The 12,740-nt window shown below is 42.7% G+C and overlaps 1 protein-coding gene across 1 annotated transcript in view; it reads right to left on the minus strand.

Annotated features, from left to right (window-relative positions):
- Nucleotides 1–2,831: 2,831 nt before the first annotated feature.
- LOC111974470 (granule associated Rac and RHOG effector protein 1) overlaps nt 2,832–12,740 on the minus strand; it is a 55,291-nt gene continuing 45,382 nt past the window's right edge. The window contains exons 5-12 of the mRNA XM_024002176.2: nt 9,938–10,153; nt 8,440–8,537; nt 8,007–8,132; nt 6,758–7,794; nt 5,448–5,613; nt 5,015–5,152; nt 4,814–4,892; nt 2,832–4,623 (exon numbers count right to left, since the gene is read on the minus strand). Coding sequence (XP_023857944.1) covers nt 4,312–4,623; nt 4,814–4,892; nt 5,015–5,152; nt 5,448–5,613; nt 6,758–7,794; nt 8,007–8,132; nt 8,440–8,537; nt 9,938–10,153 — 2,172 coding nt within the window. The 3' untranslated portion in view covers nt 2,832–4,311. The remainder of the gene's footprint in view (nt 4,624–4,813; nt 4,893–5,014; nt 5,153–5,447; nt 5,614–6,757; nt 7,795–8,006; nt 8,133–8,439; nt 8,538–9,937; nt 10,154–12,740) is intronic.

Raw genomic sequence — 12,740 nt, forward strand, 5'->3', positions numbered from 1 at the left:
AAGGACATTTCTAAGTGACCCCAAACTTTTGAACGGTAGTGTATGTTATGGTTCACTCTTAGTTTTCCTTATCTCCACTGTCGAATGTCCATGTTGATCCTCTTGGTTGTCTTGATCAAACTACCTGTCTGCTTTGTTAGTCAGGCCTGACCCCTTCATCCCAGTTTTTTCCCCTGTAATCTAATTTAATATGACTGAAGATGCAGAATTTTATACCAGGCCCCGTCTAACAGGGTATAACTGACTCGTTGAAACTTTGATCACACACCCTCTATCAAATCAAAACTGGATCTTTTACTCAAAACAAAAGTTTAAAAGTATGCTAGACATGTATAGAATAGATCATACCTAGTTTGATGTTTCTGTAACAAACGGTGAATTAGTTATTGATTTATACAGCTTTAAATGGCATTTCATATATTTGATGTATTTCTATAAAATCAAAACAAATCAGACATTTATAGAATAACTTCTTATGGCTGCAGGGGCTGTATTGAGTAGCTTGGATGAAAGGTGCCCAGAGTAAACGGCCTGCTCCTCAGTCATAGTTGCTAATATATGCATATTATTATTAGTAGTATTGGATAGAAAACACTCTGAAGTTTCTAAAACTGTTTGAATTATGTCTGTGAGTATAACAGAACTCATATGGCAGGCAAAAACCTGAGAAGTTCCACTTCCTGTTTGGATTTCTTCTGGGGCTGGTAGATTTTCAACCAAGCTCCCATTGAAATTACAGCGAGATATGGATGAGTTTTCACTTCCTACGGCTTCCACTAGATGTCAGTAGAACTTTGTCTCATGACTCTACTGTGACGGGGGGTCGAAGGAGACAGGAATGAGTCACCACTGCCATGAGGTGACCGTGCTTTGACCACGCGCGTTCACGTGAGAGGCAGCTCCGTTCCATCGCTCATCTGAAGTCAATGTAATTCTCCGGTTGGAACGTTATTCAAGATTTATTTGAACAACATTCTAAAGATTGATTCAATACATCGTTTGACATGTTTCTACTGACTGTTACGGAACTTTTGGACATTTCGTCATGTTTTAGTGAACGCGCTTTGTGACTTTGGAATTGTTTACCAAACGCGCTAACCAAAGTAGCTAATTGGACATAAATAACGGACATTATCGAAACAAATCAAGCATTTATTGTGGACCTGGGATTCCTGGGAGTGCATTCTGATGAAGATCATCAAAGGTAAGGGAATATTTGTCATGTAATTTCTGGTTTCTGTTGACTCCAACATGGCGGCTAATTTGACTCTTTTTCTGAGCTCCGTCTCAGATTATTGCATGGTTTGCTTTTTCCGTAAAGTTTAAAAAAAATCTGACAGCGGTTGCATTGAGAGGTATATCTATAATTCCATGTATTATCATCTACATTGATGCGTATTTCTGTTGAAACGATGTGGCTATGCACTATCACTGGATGTTTTTGGAACTAGTGAATGTAACGCGCCAATGTAAACTCAGATTTTTTTATATAAATATGAACTTTATCAAACAAAACATGCATGTATTGTGTGACATGAAGTCCTATGAGTGTCATCTGATGAAGATCAAAGGTTAGTGATTCATTAGCTATATTTCTGCTTTTTGTGACCATCTTTCGCTGGAGAAATGGCTGTGCTTATTGTGGTTTGGTGTGACCTAACAATCGTTTGTAGTGCTTTCGCTGAAAAGCATATTTGAAATCAGACACTTTGGTGGGATTAACAAGATTACCTTTTAAAATGGTATAAGAAACATGCATGTCTGAGGAATTTTAATTATGAGATTTGTTGTTTTGAATTTGGCGCCCTGCACTTTCACTGGCTGTTGTCATATCATCCCGTTATCGGGATTGCAGCCATAAGAAAACTCATACCTAGTTAGATTTTTCTGTCATAATCAGTGAAAACGTTTATGATTTATATAGAATGTTCACTCAAAGCATGCTAGACACTTATGGCTTATTTTTATGTTTCTGTGACAATCAATTAATTAGTTATGGCTTTTGGCGAATGTCTGAATATAAAACCAACTTTACCTCGTGGCAGTACCGCTGGTTTGCTATTTGGCCTACATATCATACAAGGTAGTAGCTTTGGTAAACAAGTTGCCAGCTGTAAGTTTTTTTCATATTTTCCAACTTTCAGTTGCATCAGAGTACATGCAATGGAATGTGTACAGTCAGTTCAACGTCATCCATTTATTTCCCCTAGAGTTGATGTCAACCCTTCTCCTGGAGCTACTGGGTTTGCAGGTTTTTAACCAGCTCTATACGAACACACCTGATTCAGAGTGGCGTAGCTGTCTAAGGCACTGCAGTCCAAGTTCGAATCCAGGCTGTACCTGGGAACCATAGCAGACGCCAGCCAAACATGTATGTGTTGTCCCTCAATGAAAATGCAACCAGCTGCATTCATTGCTTGACTGTTTCAATTGTTTGTCGATGTTAACCAGTGACAGGTTGCAAATTGACTCCGATTCCAATTTTTTTCCTCTGAATTGATTCACATCTTTTATTGAAAATAAAGTTTGCTATTTTTTTTCTGCCCAGGAGTTCTTTCCTGACCTAGTGCTGTAAAGTAACATGGGGTGCATTTAATAGTTTGGGCATACGGAGCTGTCACAGAATATCATTACTCCCAACAGGTCAGTTCGTGAACAAATCACCACCAGCATTGGGTCCCAGAATTGTTAAGTTTGAAATACACTACGACGGGTAGCCTTGGTCAATGGCTATTATACTGACAAAGGATTTCACTTAAAGGTCCAAGTGCAACAGCCTGTCACCCCTCAAAGAAAAGGATCATACTGTAATTTGTCATAGAAAATAAACATTCAATTGCTAGTCATTTTTATTATTTTTTTGTTGTTGCATTGCTGGTACACTTGGGAAGATTGTTGCCAGCTCAAGAGAACAATAAGCAACATAAGCCAAGCAGTCCCCCTTCATATCTTCTGTCAGGGTAACATTTTCTTTTTTTTTTGTAGATGCCACTAGTTAACCATTTTGACACAGCTGAAAGATGCTAATGGTTACAGTCCAAGGTCTATAAAGATGAGAAAAAAGGCAGCAAAAGTTTGGGAAACACAGACAAAGCAACACACCCTATATTTTGATTGTGCAAAGCACAGAACTATAAAAAGATATATTTATGTATATACAGCAAACAAATCTCTGTAAACATGGTAAGTATGTTAGTTTTCAGAAAACATGGTGTCATTTCATAAATACAGGCAACATTGGCATCCGCAAACATCAAAAATTTAACATTCTGGGCATTTAAATACAGCCCGTAGCCATAGAAACATGGGCTAAAAAATACCCTACTCAATGTTTTAGTGTTTATAATGGCATATTTGGTAACCTTTAGATATATGGTGTAGTTAAACTCTGTACTAAAGAAATTAATGTGCCTTCATATCTTGGGGGGGGGGGGGGTTGTAATATGGTATAACATGTAAGAAAATACAAAAATAAGATTAATACTGTCAATATTTGTACACGAAAATATTGTATTTTAAAAGGAACAAACATTAGGTTTATGAGTTAGTCATTCTGAAGCGAACTGCCAAATCAGGGAAAGAAAAGGAAATGAATGCGCGTTTTGATCAAAGACTTTCCCTAGGACTCGTAACTTTAATCTGACTTCTCTCAGCACCATTTATCTTCTGAACAACGCTTTGGTTGGAAAATAATATTGTGAAAGTGCTATTAATACCAACATGGCACATAGTTACTGCTATATATTTTTTACTCTGTCAGTTGCTGAAAAAGTATTTTTTTTCAATTGCAATGATTTATGTATGCTGAGCCTGCTCAAAGCCTCTTAATAAAAAGTAGTAAATTATTATTTATATTTCAACTTCAGTAATTTACAAGCTATGGAACAGTAGATGTTAGCTGTAGTCTGAGTCATCTTACATGAGATTTGGCAGTTACAGCATAGAATTATGGGGGAAATTGGAGTGTCTCGTTTAGAGCCCACCCCCTACAATCTTATCCCTTACATTTTCAGAAGGAGAAGAAAAGTGGATGATGGCCATGCATGTCTGCCTGATAAAGTTTATACTATCTGCTGCCAGTAGGACATGCATTTTTTACATGGCAGTTTAGACTGTCTTTTTCAAATAGGGGGCATTTGAAATGGAAAAACACAAAATGTTAAGCCAGTATGAACAATTCAATTTTGCCTTAAAACACATACTTAGACTGTTTTCAAGTTAATGGTTATTCTAAAAGGGCAACATTACTTGCTTCAGAAATACAGCTACAAGTATTTTACCATACCAATGGACTCATTTGTTTGGTCTGTATCAGTACTGGTGAAGGTAGGAGGGCCTGTGCTCATGTTTGATGGGGAAGGATTTAAAGCCCTTGCTGATGGGTTTGTGCTGTTGTTGCTGCTGGGTGTAGTGAGAGAAGCCAGAGGAGATCCCGGTGGAGGGAGGGCAGTCACTGGCAGTGGACCACACCGGCGACTGTAACATCTGCATGGAATCACACCATTGGCTGGAAGGGATGTTCATCTGGTACAGGGAAGAGCTTGGATTGGGCATGGTGTTGTGTTGAGTGTGAGCGGAGTGCTGCCATGGGGCCTTTGGCGGCCAAGTTTTTGTTTTGCTTTCCTGTGGAGTAGAATGGATGGAAATGGGAGTTGATCAATACAAAATCTGTAGCAAAAAATAAATAAAAGGGGGTAAATGTTAACATTTAAAGGGATTCCAAATAAAATATATGTAGTGAACAATAGGGGCTTACATTTTCTGTCTCAATTACTGTGCTGCACACAGACTCCTAAGTACACTCTTTCCTTACCTGGTTATTATCATCTCCCAAGTGATGGAGGGGAGGAGAGGGCAGGGTACACACCTCATGCTCACCACAGCTGTGTTTTCTACAGGCAGAAGCAGAGACATGAAGCTCTACAGCACAATATCAATAGTTCACTTCATGAATAACAAAACAGGTTGTAGGGAAACCAAAAGAACAGTAACACACATGGTGACTCAGTTGTACCTTCTTTGTTTGACGGCGGCAACAAGATCAGGTCCAGAGAACATGGAGAACAAGCTGTCCCCATTGGCTGAGGACGTCTCATCACTGGAGCTGGCAGAGTCTCCCTGATTGGCTGACCAGCTGCTGTTGACCGCCTCCCTGTTTCACATAAGTAGCATTCTCAGTCAGAACTACTTGAAACACTATGAACATCTTGTTCTTACAAATCGAACATCACTAAGAGGCATGTAAGATTGATTGGCATACTTTAGAGAGATGTTATATACAAAGAAGTGTGAATAAATTGTACTAGTAGGCATGTGAGATGGAGTGGTGTATAGAGCCTTGAATGAACATACCCTGTAGTACTACTTTGGGCGGACTATATAGAGCCCTATGCCATATACAGAGATGTGTGTATCAATGAGATGTTAGGTGTGATTGGGGAACGTACCCTTCGCTGTAGTACTCTGGGTGGGACCAGGTCCTGTGCTGCTCATCAGAGACGGGCCAGTTGCCGCGGGTGTTGCTGGGTCGACGGATTTGCTGCACCTGCCGTTTCTGCTGCATGGCCTGGCTGACTCCGGCAACGTAACGCGCAAACTCGGGGTCAGAACCAACTGCATATGAAAGGGAGAAAAAAAAAATTTGTTCAGTTTGACATCCTCAGCTTTTCTCTGTGTGTTTGCACTCCACAGCTCAAACCATTCAGCCAGACTGTCTAGCATAGCAGAAAAATCACAATAGCCGTAAGTCAGCTGAACACAATGGCCTCCGCTCTGAAATAAAAAGCGTCTGCTGCACTGTAAAAACATTAACTGACACATTGTAAATTCAGCATAACATTTAAAATGACAAATCAGAACTGCTGGGGGGGGGGTGCAGGGGACAGCTGCTCACTGTCAGACACAACAACCTACATTTACAGTGCATTTGGAGAGATTCTAGTAAGGTCCTGTAGTTCAGAGTTTTTGAAAATGTATCTGAATGAGAGATGTGGCTATAAAGGATTTTCACTTGCACCTGATAATGGCCGCTATTCATTCAGGAAATCACAGACAAACTAGATCATAAATCTTTCTGTCAGCGAAATATCACCACCCCAAATGGCTTTAATGGTTACAATGAGATTATGTAAGCACATCTCCAAACCACAAAACCCCAAGAAAAATCAAAAGCAACATATCCTCTCCAGGCATAATAATGACTGCAGTGCTAAACAGTAGTGTCTCCTTTTTCCTTCTCAGTCTTTGTAATGAAACAGCCCAGTCAACACAGCTCAAAGCCCCACCACTGCTGACACAGTTCTCTCCTACCATGGAATCCCTGGAGGCTGTGAGCTGCCTGCCTCTCACCACCACAACCCAGACAGCCTACTGATAATGGGGAAGGAGGGGGAATAACACCGTCCTAAAGGAGGCCGCTTTTCTTTATTGGAGGTCAAGACACTGTATCTCACCCTGGCTACACTGACCAACGATGTGCAGGAAGGAGCCAGCTTTCATTGCTATTATATGGAGCCTTTGTAGTCGACTGCATCCTTCAACATGACAATATGCAGGTCACACACTGCTCTAAAGTGTTATTATCAACCACCTAGGTTATGTTCAGTGAGGAACACCGCAGTACCTCCCCGCTTCACCATAGTACCTCCCCGTTTCACTCTGTTCCAAAATGTTCACTCCCTACTGAACACCACCCACATTAGTCAGAGGAACCCAGAGTGTTATCTGGGTTTGTGGATAAGGGATAAAAATAACTCACCTGCGGGGTCAAAGGGCAAAGTGTCTCCCAGCACCCCAAACACACCCTCGTTCTGGTCCCTGTTGGGCCAGGTGTTGTTGCGGGGACCTTGTGGCTTCTGCCCCAGCATCTCAGACATGACACTGTCCATGTAGGTGCTGACCAGCCCCAGGCTGTATAGGTCCGAGCTCAGGTCTGGGAGGCCAGGTGAGCCCCACTGGCCAATGGGCCCCAGGGGGGAGAGCCCTGCTGGGGGAGGGGGCCCCTGGGGATGAGGCTGCTGCTGGCTGGAACCACTCAGCCACTTACTTGGCATTCTCTGCTGGGGAAGAGCCTGGGGTGGAGGCTGTTGGGAGGGCAGTTGAGGTGGAGCATGCTGCTGCTGCCCAATAGGCTGGAGGAGGTGTTGGTAGTACTGCAGTGCCTGCTGGGAGGGCTGCTGCGGTGGTGGTGGCTGCTGCTGCTGCGGCATACTCTGGGTAGGGGGCTGCAGTGAACTGTGGGAGACCGCTTGGGAGATTGGGGTTCGGTCGGTGGCGCCGCTCGGGGGCTTCAGCTCGGCGGCGTTGGCAGACGCTACAGAGTTCCTCCTTTTGACCAGTGGGGAGGCTTGCTGGGACTTGCTCATGTTGAAACCTGAGAGAAAGTCAATGACGTCCTGCATCTCCTGGTCCGTGGGGAGGTTCATGCCCTGGTCGTCACACACTGAACCGTTCTGGGGCTGGGTGGGGTCGAGGTTGCTGGACAGGTTGCCTAGCTGTAAGATGCTCTGCAGTCTCCCGTCTACTGCGTGGCCCAGGCTCTTGAACTGCTTGTCTTCAGAGCTGCTGCTAGAGAGCATGCTATGGGACGGGGTGCTGGGGATGGAGTAGCTGCCCCCACCACTGGACACAGAGCTGGAAGAGGCCTTCTTTGTGAATTTGGAAGTTAGCTTGGAGATAGTTTTGGGCAGGCCACTGTAGGCTTTGGAGCCATTTCCAGAAGGCAGGTCTACCTGCATCCCGTAGTCAGGGCTCTCCCGCTGTAACTGCATCTGAATGGTAGGCAAGGCCTGTTCTCTGTGGAGGGAGACAATAATAAGCATTCAATGGCATGGAAAATTACAATAGCTAGCTAGCGTTTAAGATTTTCTTTCGGGGCAAATGTAAACTAAAGCTTGAGAATGAGAGCTACACCTCTGTCAACCAATGCGAACACACAGCAGGTTGATTCTTTCTAGGAATTAAAAATTCAAACGTGAAAATGCCTTGGACAATACACATCCACTCACTTGCACTCCTTCCACCTATTGATGTCAAAGACGGCGGTATATAGCACGTCCACCAGGCCGAGGGTCTTCTCTGGGTCCAGACTCCGCTGCAACAGAGACATGGTGGCTGGGTCCTCTTTCAGGCACCTACACACAGGACAGTCAGGACACAGCACGACTGGCATGTCCAACATAATACAAATACATTTATAGGTCTGTTAATACTTTACTGTCCAAATATGATAGTTGATTGAGTCCAGTGTTGGCTTTTGTGGATAGAAAGTATGTAGTTTGCTGATTTAGCCAATTGTATGGCTAAGGGTTCTGAATACTTGGAATTCCCTTGCGAAGATAAAACTACTAAAGCAAGCCAAATTATTTTTTGGACCTGTAAAGCATGCAGATTGTGGAAAAGCAGAGGGCAGAAGAGACAATTATGAATAATCCTACTCACCATGTGGAGGGTACTTGTACCACAACTCTGGAGCCCTCCAGAGCAATCTGTGGAGCATAGGCTTCCTTGTTCTCGATCTGAGCAGTGTCAACAACCACCTGTCCACAGTCAGAGAGTTGCATCAGCACAGCTTCTAATAGAATGCATTCACTCACAGTCAGTTACGCTTGTGCAAGCAATTCTACAGGATTATATTGGCCCTTTTTATCTCGACTGACTGTAAGCAAAGCAGATATTGTGGAAAGAAATTGGTACTCTAACGCACCAGTCTCCTCTAAAATAGAAAATGGATATAATGAAATAAGATCTAGTACTAACTCTGCCCATAGTCAGAGCATGTGGGCAAAGGCAATGTAAGCTACTTTGGGTGAAAACAAATATCCACGCTTCCAGGTATCCAGCCCAATATTTTCCAGTAGTTCTTTGAAAGAGGCAAATGCAACTGGGTCATGGGGAGGGAGGACCCTTCCAGTCTCACAGGAAGTCAGCCTATTGTCATTTATATAGCAGGTGTATCCTCAGGACCCCTGGGCAGTCAGAGGGCTGAGTCAAGGCCTGTGAGAGAAACATACCGCCACACCCACCAGGTCCCCGACTCACAAGCAGAGAGAGTGAAAAACGAGAGCGAGATGCAGCAGCATAGGCCCACAAAAAAAAGGAGAATTGGCCAATTTAGATGTTGGGAACTTGAAAATTAACATCCCAGAAATAACAAAGCCATTTTCACTGTCTGGCAGATCCACTCTGAGTAATGTTAAGAGAAGGTGGTCTTCTCTTATGCTGCTATGCAGGCTCCCACTGTCTGTGTTCTTCAGAGCTCATAACTCAGATAAGGAGTTCATGTAAAGCTCCCATCCACCACCAGGGTTTGTTTTACACTCAGCGCTGTTGATGGGTGGATAAGAACACTCCCCAGGCCTAACGCACTAAATATTACAGACCACACTGAGGAAATAAACAAAGTAGAGTAGGACGACTGATGCTTTCTCTCTGTTGGCTGGGGGAGACTCGTTTCAAAGTGAACAGCCAAAGATCTGTTTGAAGAACCAACCAGATGACCCCATCCTTTACCCAGATGCTGCAGGAATGTTGGCTTCACTGTGTCTACAATGAGTTTGTTTACACCTCTTGGCCGTTCAAAGGAACCTAACATATCTTCCCATCATCTCGATTACACCTCCCAAACAATGGTTTCTAGGTTACAATAGACTACAACTTGCAGCCTGGCCCGGAGCTATAATGTAGAGGCTTCACTAAGCAGAGGCTGTAGAGTTAGAGATCCCTGCCTTGGGCAGATTCACTATAACAAATTAAATATTCCTAAACCTTTTCATAAAATAAGTGAAGTTGGTTGAACCACATGGCCCTACTGCTAAAGCAAAACAATCCATCAGCTAATTTAAGTTGAGACAACAGTTTGTTGACATCTAATGAGACAAGTATTTTAAGCTGGGTGACTTGGCTGCCCTTGTTGACATCTTAAGTGCTTTGTACTCACCAGTCCCGCCTGAGCGAACAGTAACTGGACGGCGGTCTTGCAGGCCATTCTCCAGCTGGAAGGGCAGACCTGGTTGAGGACCTCAGTGACGGGGGAGTCGTCCCGGGGGGTCACTCCGTTCTGCCCCACTGCCTCTTTAATGAGCTGCAACATGGTGTGCTGAGGATACAAAACAGGGTGGCCGGTGTGAAAACACAAGACTTCTGCTGCAAGGCACTAATGTGGACCTGATAAAGATCCACTTTGGATTGAAACTAGAGGGCGACCGATTGTGATTTTTCAATGCCGATAGCGATTATTGGAGGGCAAAAAAAAGCCGATACCGATTAAAATCGGCCATTTTTTTTTACATTTATTTGTAATAATGACAATTACAACAATACTGAATGAGCACTTATTTTAACTTAATATAATACATCAATAAAATCAGTTTAGCCTCAAATAAATAATGAAACATGTTCAATTTGGTTTAAATAATGCAAAAACAAAGTGTTGGAGAAGAAAGTAAAAGTGCAATTAGTGCCATGTAAGAAAGCTAACGTTTAAGTTCCTTGCTCAGAACATGAGAACATGTGAAAGCTGGTGGTTCCTTTTAACATGAGTCTTCAATATTCCCAGGTAAGAAGTTTTAGGTTGTAGTTATTATAGTAATTATAGGACTTTCTCTCTATACCATTTGTATTTCATATACCTTTGACTATTGAATGATCTTATAGGCACTTTAGTATTGCCAGTGTAACAGTATAGCTTCCGTCCCTCTCCTCGCTCCTACCTGGGCTCGAACGAGGAACACATCGACAACAGCCACCCTCGAAGCAGCGTTACCCATGCAGAGAAAGGGGAACTACTCCAAGTCTAAGAGCGAGTGACATTTGAAACGCTATTAGCGCGCACCCCGTTAACTAGCTAGCCATTTCACATCGGTTACACCAGCCTAACCTCGGGAGTTGATAGGCTTGAAGTCATAAACAGCAGAGCTGCTGGCAAAACGCAGGAAAGTGCTGTTTGAATCAATGCTTATGAGCCTGCTGGTGCCTACCATCGCTCAGACTGCTCTATCAAATCATAGACTTAATTATAACATAACACACAGAAATACGAGACTTAGGGCATTAATATGGTCGAATCCGGAAACTATCATCTCAAACAAAAGTTTGTTCTTTCAGTGAAATACGGAACCGTTCCGTATTTTATCTAACGGGTGGCATCCATAAGTCTAAATATTCCTGTTACATTCCACAACCTTCAATGTTATGTCATAATTACGTAAAATTCTGGCAAATTAGTTCGCAACGAGCCAGGCGGCCCAAACTGTTGCATATAAGATCATGTGGTCCCGTGTGGCTCAGTTGGTAGAGCATGGCGCTTGCAACGCCAGGGTTGTGGGTTCATTCCCCACGGGGGGACCAGGATGAATATGTATGAACTTTCCAAATTGTAAGTCGCTCTGGATAAGAGCGTCAGCTAAATGACTTAAATGTAAAAATATACCCTGACTCTGCGTGCAATGAACGCAAGAGAAGTGACACAATTTCACCTGGTTAATATTGCCTGCTAACCTGGATTTCTTTTAGCTAAATATGCAGGTTTAAAAATATATACTTCTGTGTATTGATGTTTATGGTTAGGTACAGTCGTGCAATGATTGTGCTTTTTTTCGCAATTGCGCATTTGTTAAATCATCCCCCGTTTGGCATAGTTGGCTGTCTTTGTTAGGAAGATAGTCTTCACACAGTTCGCAACGAGCCAGGCGGCCCAAACTGCTGCATATACCCTGACTCTGTTACAAGAGAAGTGACACAATTTTCCTAGTTAAAAGAAATTCATGTTAGCAGGCAATAGTAACTAAATATGCAGGTTTAAAAATATATACTTGTGTATTGATTTTAAGAAAGGCATTGATGTTTATGGTTAGGTACACATTGGAGCAACAACAGTCCTTTTTCGCGAATGCGCACCGCATCGATTATATGCAACGCAGGACACGCTAGATACACTAGTAATATCGTCAACCATGTGTAGTTAACTAGTGAATATGATTGATTGTTTTTTATAAGATAAGTTTAATGCTAGCTAGCAACTTACCTTGGCTTCTTACTGCATTCGCGTGACAGGCAGGTTCCTCGTGGAGTGCAAAGGCAGGTGGTTAGAGCGTTGGACTAGTTAACCGTGAGGTTGCAAGATTGAATCCCGAGCTGACAAGGTAAAAATCTGTCGTTCTGCCCCTGAAGGCAGTTAACCCACCGTTCCTAGGCCGTCATTGAATGAAAATAAGAATGTGCTTGTTTAACTGACTTTGGCTTAGTTAAATAAAGGTGTAGAAAAAAAAAAAAAAAAAAATTATATATTATTATATATTTCTTGCAATCGGTGTCTAAAAATACCAATTTTCCGATTGTTATGAAACTTAAGAATCGGCCTACCATTAACCCTGGCCATTCGATTAATTGGTCGACCTCTACTATTGAAACTGTTAATTTTTTAGACAAATACAGGGCATGGTGGAGCAATAGCTGAGTGTGGTTCCTATTCATCTCTTCTAAAACACGAACATAACACCAGAACAGAGAAACAGTAGCAACTACAAAAGTCCAGGGACTTAGTCCCCTGTTTAAAGTGTCTAGGCTCTCTAGTTCAAAGAGGTCCTGATGAATGTGCCTGTTTATTTCTGAATTCGGTCTAAATGGTGAGTCAGTAATCTTGACTAGATAGGTGTGTATGCAAATTTATCGACATACAAGTTAGTTTTGTCCCCAGACTGGGGGAGAATCCATCTACTGTATAGACTAACGAAGCAGATGCT

The sequence above is a fragment of the Salvelinus sp. IW2-2015 genome, linkage group LG15, assembly GCF_002910315.2.
Source record: "Salvelinus sp. IW2-2015 linkage group LG15, ASM291031v2, whole genome shotgun sequence".
NCBI lineage: Eukaryota > Metazoa > Chordata > Actinopteri > Salmoniformes > Salmonidae > Salvelinus > Salvelinus sp. IW2-2015.